Source organism: Corvus moneduloides, chromosome 13 (assembly GCF_009650955.1).
Source record: "Corvus moneduloides isolate bCorMon1 chromosome 13, bCorMon1.pri, whole genome shotgun sequence".
NCBI classification, from domain to species: Eukaryota; Metazoa; Chordata; class Aves; order Passeriformes; family Corvidae; genus Corvus; species Corvus moneduloides.
This window is the reverse complement of record NC_045488.1, coordinates 11,809,689-11,819,762: the sequence shown is the minus strand read 5'-3', so window position 1 is coordinate 11,819,762 and position 10,074 is coordinate 11,809,689. Positions and strand designations below refer to the sequence as shown.

At 41.3% G+C, this 10,074-nt stretch overlaps 1 protein-coding gene across 2 annotated transcripts in view; it reads right to left on the bottom strand.

The window, feature by feature from the left end:
- The window catches only part of MAP2K5 (mitogen-activated protein kinase kinase 5), a 119,898-nt gene that overhangs the window by 34,921 nt on the left and 74,903 nt on the right, over positions 1-10,074 (bottom strand). Inside the window, exon 17 of one of the 2 annotated variants that reach the window (XM_032122633.1) lies at positions 10,013-10,042. The exons of the other annotated variant lie outside the window; for it this stretch is intronic. Coding sequence (XP_031978524.1) covers positions 10,013-10,042 — 30 coding nt within the window. The remainder of the gene's footprint in view (positions 1-10,012; positions 10,043-10,074) is intronic. 2 annotated transcript variants of the gene reach the window in all.

Below are 10,074 nucleotides of genomic sequence, written 5' to 3'. Positions count from 1 at the left end.
GAGAGGGTGGGGAGGGGCTGGGCTGGAATTCCCAGAGCAGCTGTGGCTGCCCCTGGATCCCTGGAAGTGTCCAAGGCCAGGTTGGACATTGGGGCTTGGAACAGCCTGGGATAGGGGAAGGTGTCCCTGTCCATCGCAAGGGGTGGAACAAGCTGAGCTTTAAGGCCCTTTCCCAACTAAATCATTCCAAGATTCCATGATTATTCCCACCTCAGAAAAGTCACTTTTAGCCTTTCACCACCAAGACTCTCCCTCAGCCACGCCAGAACATCTCTGAGCCCTGCCCTGTCCATCACCAACGCCCCCTGATCAGAAGCTTTTCCAGCCTTTCCAAACGCAACTGGAACAGTTTGAATTTGCAGAATTAGCTCCACTATTTGGTATTTTTGAACCTGTATTGTATTTGCTGTGGGTTCACCTACTGCACGTGACAGTTTAGGATTTGCAGAAACGGGGCAAATGATCAATAAAGCTGCCCCATTAACAGAGTATTTCCCAGGCCATGGAATACCAGTGGAACCTGGATAAACCGCTCTATAAAGCACCAGCTCCAAAAGGCTTTTTTTTTTTTTTTTTCCCAAGGTTGGTTAAAAATGCCAAAGTTTGTCTCCTGCTTCATCTCCTATTTAATGAATGCCTCTGGTTATGAAAGGCAACTTTTGACAGACCATCAGGTTATTTTTCTGTCTCCATGGAGATCCTTGGGTCGGGAAGTGGCTGAGGAGACCTCTCCCATCCCTTTCACATTCCAGTCACCAGCACAATCAAGGAAACTCAAATGAATCCACCCCGGGTAACTTGGAGGAGTCACCAGCTACAGCTTTAATTTTCGCTTTTACTCCCTGGAATTAGGACTCGCCCTGGAGCTCTTGTTTGAGAGATTTGCAGGTGACCCGGGGTTAGATCTTCCCATATCAGTTAACAAATTTTCTCTTTACATATATACTGCTTTTCAAGCTCCTGATAGTTTTTTCTTAATAGAAAAACCCACAGACCAACAAATCATACAGTTATGATTTTTAAGGGAAGCTTCACAGTACAACGTTTATTTTCCTGTGGATTTGAAGTAGACAGAACTTATTTTTCATCTGCACAAATGAGGGTTGAGTTTTAAGAGCAAAAACTAACATTGTGTCCTACTGACAAAAGCTTTGTCTCTGCCCTGGTAAAAAAGGTAAAGGAATATCTAAATATTCTGGTTTCCATGGGGGCTTCACCACCCTGGGTTAATTCCTGTGGAATTAAAGGATGATCTTCAAATATATTTCACAATTTCTTGCAAAACTGCGATTGCTGATACTTCTGCATGAAGTCAAAGCACCAAACCAGTGAGAAGGACCCCCCTAATTTGTTCCTGATATTCTAAACACCCTCCCCATCCCCATCTGGGGATTTTGCAAATGGCAAACTTCAATCACTGTCACAAAACATTAAAAAAAAAAAGAAAATTATTAAAAAAAAAAAAATAGACAATTCACAACAACCTTAATATTAAATATATTCTTACAATTATATTACGCTGCTTTTCCCTGAGGTCTCCAAACAAATTTATATAAAGAGATTATTTCATCCACCATTGAACTGCAGCCACTTCTCAGAGAAATCTCTTTACCAGAGTTTAGAAACACAATTCAATAAAGTGGGCATGGAAAGCTCCACACTGCTGGTGGAATTGCGGTAACAATAACTCCTCCTGGCAGTAACTTCCACAGAGTAGGACCAGGATACCCTGACAACAAATCCCTTGGTCAGCAGGAGTGGGGACAAGCAAAAACCAGCAAATTTAGCAAATTGCTGTTGAAAATCTTGGAATCATGGAATGAAAGGTCTCCAAGATCACCGAGTCCAAGCATCACCCCAATCCATCACACCATGTCTGTAGGTCTTGTCCCCAGCACCACAAAAAGTGGGGTAAGGAGAACAAAGAATGGTCAAACAGACACCAAATAAAGAACTGGGTTTTTTTCTACCCAGATCTTGCTTTGTGTCACCCGTGTTTAACCAAATGACAATTGAGAGGAGCAGCAGGAAAACTTACTTGACCCTATGGAAGAGGAAAACCGATCACAGCTGAGCAGGAATAAAATCATGGACTCCTCTGAGGGATCCATCAAAGTCCAAAACCCCAAAAAACCAAAGGGCAAACACCGCAGTGGGATGTCCAGGCAGCACAGGCTGAACCACTCAAGGTTATCCCTTCTCCTTGTGCTTCAGCCTGGGCAGTCCCAGGGAGCTGTGGGAACATCCAAAGTAGAACCACAGCAGTCAGAAATCCAGGGAGACCAAAGGAACCGGTGTCTGCAGCCTGAAAACAGAGCAAGGACATCACAACCACCACCCTCCTGCATCCCTGCTCCGTGCTCATTCCACACACAACTACCCCTGTATCCTGCAGCACGGAAAACCCTTCTAGGAATAAAGCAGAGGAACAAATCAAGGAGATGAGAGCCTCCAACACCAGCAGGGTTGAAGAGCAGCAGATGAATATCCATCAGGATTGTCCCTGCTCCTGAACACACTCCTGCAAGTCCCTTCTGGCTTGAGGAGAAACAGGTAAAACGTCGATTGCTGAAGTCTCTCACTTTTGAAGCCACTGAGAAAAATCCTGGTCTTCCTTTGAGGAGCTGCAAGATCAACTGTGATCACTGCAGATGTCACACTTCCAGGGACAGCTGACAGGGAATAACCCAGAACAATACGAATTTGGGCTCATGAGGGGAGTTTTCTACCCGAGCTGAGGTGCTGAGTGGGCTGAGGTGCCACATTACACAATGAGCATCCTCGCCCGTGCCGCTGGACTGCCCATGGAGGGTCGTGTTGCACTCTCATGAATTACACCCACGGTTCCACGGGATTGGCAGAAGAATGGATGCTTTGGAGATGAGGGAAACACCTGCCTAGACCTCAAAATGGTTCACTCCTTATCTGGGGCTGGAGGTTCCTCACTATGCTGAGCAACCATTACCCAGCAGAGGAAGAGATGACCCTGCTCCTGTGGGAACACATTCTGTAGCCTCTGGCACAGACCAAACACTGGGACTACTGAACCCTTCTCCAGAAGTGCCTCACAACCTCTGAGGAGCAGGAATTGTTGCTCCTCAAACAGGCTGAGAACCACAGTTCCAATCTGAGCTCTCACAGCTGCACCCCTGGCCAGGAAACAGGCAAAGGAGCGCCGAGCTTGTCTCTGGTCTTCTCCAGCTCCTGGGAGACTTGGGAGGACCCTGCTCCTCATCCAGGCCAAGAGAGACTGTTCTGAGTGCTGCTGTGGCTGCCCCATCCCTGGAAGTGTCCAAGGCTGGGCTGGAGCACCCTGGGATAGTGGAAGGTGTCCCTGCCCATGGCAGGAGGTGGAACGGGATGATCCCTTCCAACCCAAACCAGTCTTCGATGATGATAAAATTTCAGTAAATCCAGTATTTTCTGACGGCTCTCCAATGGCCACCTGAACCAACCCAACCACACAAATCCCTCCACCCTCTGCAGCCGTTCTTCCTAAGGCAAGCTCACATCCCAGGTTTAAGGTCCCACTTAGGCAACTCCTTCATTGGCATCCACGGCAGGAACAGGAATTGGGAGAGAAGTTTCCTTCCAAGCACGCCAGGGACATCTCCCATTCCACAGAAGCACCAACTCATGCAGGAGATCCTTCTACATTTGCAAAAATATCTCTGCAGGAATTTCAGTATTTCATGGAAACTTGGAGTGGTTTGGGTGGGAAGGGACTTTAAAGCCCATCTCATTCCACACAAGACAGAAAAAGTCCTGGAAAAAACCATGGTCCAAGCTCTGCTCCCTCAGACTGCCTGGAATCCTTAGGATCAGAGATTAGAAAATACACATCAGCCTTTCAAGATCCCAAGCCAAGGATCTGCTGTTAAAACATATTAAATCATATTAAAACATACTATAAAATCAGGTTTTACTGGTTACCTTCATTGCCACACTTGAGCATATTACCTAAACATCAATTTTACATTAAAAAAAAAAAAAATCAGGAAGATTAAGATAAATAAATCTTTTTTTTCTTCTTATATTTCAGGTTCCTAACAGATCTTTTTAAAATTTTCTAAAATCTCTCCGTTTTTCAAACACAAAAGCACCTCTGGAAAAACTAAAACTAAATTCCAATTTTACAGCAAGTTTCTAACAGGCAAATCAAATTGAAGTTCAAACTTACTTCTGGCTATGGAGAAAAAAAATAATAAAGCAAAATGTAGCTGAAGTAAATTATCAGGAATGTGAAACCTATGCTAAGAAATTAGGAAGAGTTTAAAACAACAGCAGATGATTTCAAATATTGCCAGTGATTTCTGGAAAATATTATAAAAGCAAAAAGATTTGCACAAATCTATCATATTCAAGATATTACACAACAATTTCATTCACTATTTTGGCATTAGCATTTGAAGAGCGTTTAATGTCTTTTAAATGGTTCAATGTAATGATAGATCTGGAAGACAAAACATTTCTTTCTTACCAGGAAACATGCTGTAAAAACAACCCTCAATTTATCCTCCCAAAATAAATGAATGCTTAAAGGATGTTTCTACCAATGGAAAAAACAACACTAAAATGGTTATTTCACATCCCAACTTTAACTAAATATTTTTTTCCTTGACAACCTGCTTCCATTTAAATGAAACCAGGCCAAATTTGGTCAATAGTATGGATTGCAGAGAACGAAAAGAATCTTAGACTGTGTTAATACAGGGATCAGACAGCAGCAACTTCATTTCAAGCCAGGCAATTATTTAGCAAACTAAGATACAGCAAAAAAATTAATGTTTTCCATGGAAAAGCTGCCACAGGAGCTTTCAGACCTAGAATTAAATCTTACTTGCAGAAATCACAGGGAGGGCAGAATTTGCTGAGGAGAGGAGAGAAATCAAAAGGAGGAAAAATAAAATCAAACCTTGCAAAACCCCTCAGCTTTGGGATCAGAAACAGAAGAATAATAGTAATATTAATAATAACAATAAAAAGAATGGCAAGGTGCTGTCCTGCTGGAGAGAGGAGCCGTGTCCCAAGGCCGGGGGAGGCTCATTGTCCCCATTCCCCCCGGAGCAGCAGGACGGGGCTGCTCCAGCTGAGGATCCAGCCTGGAATGTTCTGCATTGTCTCTCCGAGGCTTTTCAAATGCTGGGATCTGGGAAAAGTGCAAACCTTTCCCTACCAGGAGGAGCAAAAAGCTGTTTGCTTCCATTGAGGGTGGTTTGTTTTTTTTTTCCCCTGTTATATTTTCTTAGGAAGCAAAGCCACGGCAGGTCCACAGCGAGCGCTTTCCTGGGCTATAAAATTTCCTATTACCCACTTCTGCTTCCTTTGCTGTGGGATTTAAGGATGCCTCTTCCTTGAGACCAGGAATATGTCATCATTTTGTTGGACTACCAGCTCTGACAGCCTTGTCTCTCCCAGTTTGAGCTCCTGTGCTCACAGTGCTGGGAAAAGGAAGGGGGGAAAGCTGAGAGGAAAAAAAACCCAAACAAACTATGACTAAATTTAGCTATGACTAAATTCTTCCCTAATTTATTCCCGTTATTTCTCCTGCTGCAAAAATAAACTCTGTATATAAAAAAGAGCCTTAAATTAAGGTCTCTTGCTTCCACTGCCTTTTGAAATAAGTTATTTGAATCCTTGGCTGGTCTATTTTAACAAATATCATCTCCTGCGTCCATCATTCCTCCTGTCTTTTTGATCTCTTTTTTCCTACTTATCATGTTCTTTATTTGAAACAGATTTTTAACAGATAATCTCCATCGTTATAACAATATCTTGCTTGCATTTTATTCAAATAATTCTTAAAAACAGCTTAAAAAGCCGTTTGGAATAACATCAAGCTCTCCATCAATCAAACACAAAAATTCCGCTGGCGGTTGTATAAACATCAGATCAACTCCGATGTCTTCAAGGATTTCAGAGCGAACCATAAAAAACTCCATTAACTTCTGACAAAGAATGCAAATTAATCACAACATGGGGTGAAATGAAATTAAAGGCTCTTTTCTAATCAATGACAAGGCAGGATGAAATATTTGGTGCTCCGCGCGCCGCGGCTGCCGGGATGCTCCCGCTTTTTTCCGCGGCGCATCCCGCGTGGAAGGGGCGAGCGGGGATTCACCCGGGGTGGCTGCTTAGCCCTCCCCATCCCTACAGCGATCTGCTTACAAGTCGCCCAGCTCCACAAAACACACTAATCATCCGAATCTCAGGTGCATCCAATTTGTTATTCACACTCTCCCGGTGCCAGGGAAAAAAAAAAAAAAGGAAAAAAAGGGAAAAAAAAAAAGCTTGGCGTAGACAGATGCACCGGGAACCTTAAATGACAGTTTTGGCCTCCGGAAGTGCGATTGCTACAGCAAAATCTAGTACAGCCTCCAGGTGAAATGTCTGGAGCTCCATATGGAGCAGGGAAAATTAACAACAAGATGAAAATCGCTGTAGCAGCGGGGAGTCGGAATTTAACAAAAAAAAAAAAAAAAAAAAAAAAAGAAAAAAAAGGGAAAGAAAAAAAAAAAGAGGGGGAAAAAAATTTAAAGATGAGGCAAGAGAAGTAATAAATTAATGGGGTGTGAAAACATTCAAAGCTTTACAATACCAGGGGCAGTATTTGCTCAGATTTGGGGGGGAGTGGTGGGAAGGGGGAGCACAGGGTGGGAGGCAGTGGAATGAGGGATGGGAATTTTTTTGGTGCTTTTTCTTTAAAAAAAAAAAAACAACTCAGGTCATTTTCATCTAATTTATTAAGCTTAGCCTGGGATTGTATTTCTCTAAATGCAAAAGTGTCTTAAATACAGTCGTAGTCGTTCCTCCAGCTGATTAAATCCTCGGCAGCTGAGTGCTGCCTGCTCCTTTGGAATATTTCCCTAATGGATGCGCCGTCCTTTTAACACCCTGCTTTGTATAAAGTTTGACTACAAGCCGAGAATATTTAGTGGGCAATTCTTTTCATTTCTCCTAAATTGCATTATCATTAAACAAGTCATTGCCCCCATCGTGTTTTTATCCGAGACGTGGAATTTGAATCTCCGGGATTCGCTGTGCGGTTTGTTCGGATCTTTGGGGTTCCAACCTCAAATTTAATGACATAAACAAGGTGCCATAGCCTTTTGGGGTATCTATTTTTCTTTACGGTTCTTTGTGTAAAAAAATCATATAAATTAAGGTGAAACTTTTAAAGGAAAATTTAAACTTATTTTCCCTGTGTGCCTTCCTTAGCTCCCTAAAAAGCTGGATGGGCTATGGACCAGCATCCTTGGAAAAGGGGTTTCCTTTCTTTTTTTAATGTTTATGTAGAAAATAACTTCATTCAAGAGTATTTGTGAGCACATGCACCATTCTTATTGATTAACAGAGTCGTGCAAATAAATCCAGGGTGAATGTGCCCTTAAACACTTCAGTTCGTACCTAAGGAAAATCCTATGAGCATCTTTCCCTCCTGCTTCCAAAGGGATTTCTACATTTTACAAAAGCACATTCCATGACCACGATAGGAAAACCAACACCGAAACAACGAAACCCACCGAAAACTCAGATATTTTCTCAATTTTAAGGCTTAAGAGTTTCCTGTGCAAAGTTTTTAGAGTGGAAGAGTCGGTTCTGAGCATCACTATTGGTTATTTCCTTGCTCAGGTCGTTCCCTTTTGCTGCTAGATACTGATTATGAAGATTATATTCTGTATATTGAGACCAAAAAATATAATTAGAGTTAATAATTTTATATTAACTCTAAACACACCCATAAGCAACTTTACAGTTGCTCACTTGCTTAAGTGCTTTCAAGATAAGACTTAATTGTAAAGATTAAATAATGCTTAATAAGTCAGCAAAATAAATACTTATCAAAGATGTGGGAAATGAGAAGTGGGAAGTTCTGCCATTAAAATATTCTACTAAAAGTCAGAAAATGAAATAATCATCCTTCAGTTTTCCTGGCATATTGCAGGAGTCCTGAATTTCCACACTGCAATGATTTCCCCCTATAAATCTTCTTCATTTAAACTGAATTTACACACACCATTTGTCTGTGTCTTAAAAATAAAGAAAAAAGGAAAAAGAAGATATTTTTTGCAGCTGCAGCTGGAGACAAACATCCATTTGCAGGAAATTTCAGGTGTTCCCACCCACATGGCCACACTCTCCATTTTTCAGCAACTTCGAGGTATTTAGGAACAAATTTGGAACCACACATGATTTAACTTCGTTCCTTGAATAACCCCACTGCAGGGAGGAGGAATTACTCAAGGAATGGGCAGAATCAGGCCCTTACTAGGAAAGTAAAGAGATATTTGGACATTTAAAAACCCTATTAATCATCCCCCTAACAAAAGAAGGTTTCTAAGGGTTCTCCTGACCAGCCATGTAAGCACAGGCCTAAAATACATATTCTTCACATAAAATTCCTTCTGAAAAGCACTTGCTTGAAAAGCTTAATAGCCACATTTTAAAGTTTCACCTCCTCAACTGTTTTGCATTAAAAAATATATACAATTTCATGGACTACTGCCTTACCAAATATTCTTTTACAAACCCGATCCGCTTTTTAATTAGAACAACAAAAAGCATCTTAAACTTAGCAATTATGGTTTGCTCCCAGTTCAGGGAGACATTTTTGCCTGGAACCACATGGAATGTCCACACTCCAACTTCCTTCACTGTGCTCTGACACTTCCATGAGGGTTATTTTAAACTGTCCCCTCATCACCTGGATTTTAGGTTATAAAATACACGAACATCGAGACCCTCAGTGAGTTCCCCACGCGTGGAGGGCTCTTCAACACATGAGCTTCTTTTCCAGTCCTCTCCTCCAGAAATACATTTAAAATCCAGATAAAACATGCAGAGTCTGTTCTGTTAATGGTGTCAGTGAACATTTTGCAGAAGAGACAGCAAAGTGAAAAATCTGAGTATTTCCACCCAGGCAAAACCTTCCCAAGTCCGTAAAAGTGTCAGGAGAATTTGCTTAAAACAGCTTATAAAAATGGGAGAGGGAATGAGTCCCAGCCTATTATTCAATAACCATGTTTGTGAGGCATCTGCATAATCTAACCATGCATAAATTAGTATGTGTATTACAACAGTTATTTGCATAATAATAGCAAGTTAATAGATGCTTAAAGAGCACAGACCAACACCACCTTTAAATCAGACATGCCTCCAGGCACTCCGAGCTGTAGAGACCAAGATGCAGAGAACAGTCTTCATAAAACATATGAAAACATAAAAACCACATTCAAATAATTCATTTTAGTCCCTGGACACTTCACTTTCCCCCCCTCTCCCTGGAAAGAATAATTTGAGGAACTGCTGAACAGTTTGTTCCCGTGAATTCTAACATCCATCTCGAGATGAGAATTTCAAGTGATCATCAAGCCTAGTTCTGGAGTGGTTGTTTTGTTCAGAGCTTTATGGGGGTTTTAAGCATAAAAAGTAAAATATTCTGTGGTGAAGCAGAGCTCAGCATCCTACCAACCATTGCCACTGGAGATGGAAAGAGTTTTACCACCAGCTCCAGGTGGAAACTTAGAAAATACCAGTATTTACATAAAATACTAATATTAGGTCCTCTTAAAAGGAAGAATCTGAAGCTCCCTTAAGTATTCCGTTCACATTCTATTTTTGAGAAGATTTTAGACCATCGTACCATTACTCAAAATTGGAATTAAAAATTAAATTATAAAAAAAAAAAGGAGCAGATACACCTTCCTGCTTCCAAAGCCCCATTGTAAACACTGGATTATTTTTTAATCTCACAACAAAACCATCATTAACATCATCACAATTTTCATTGTCCCCAGGGAAAGAAAATGTAGAGTTTGGAGAAGAGAAAAAGGGGGGGGGGGAAAGAAAAAAAATCAATAGAGACTTCTAAATGACTCCTTCCAGATCCCACTTTTCAATTTAACAGGACAGATTTATTTGTATGTGGCTCAAATGTTCACAATTGCTCTCTGCACCTTCATACATAGGAATGAATGTCACAGTGGCAAACAGCAGTAATGAACAATCTTACCTGAGGATATGGAAACCTCCCAAGAGCAAGCTGGGAAAGGAAATAATATTTGTCTAGTTATA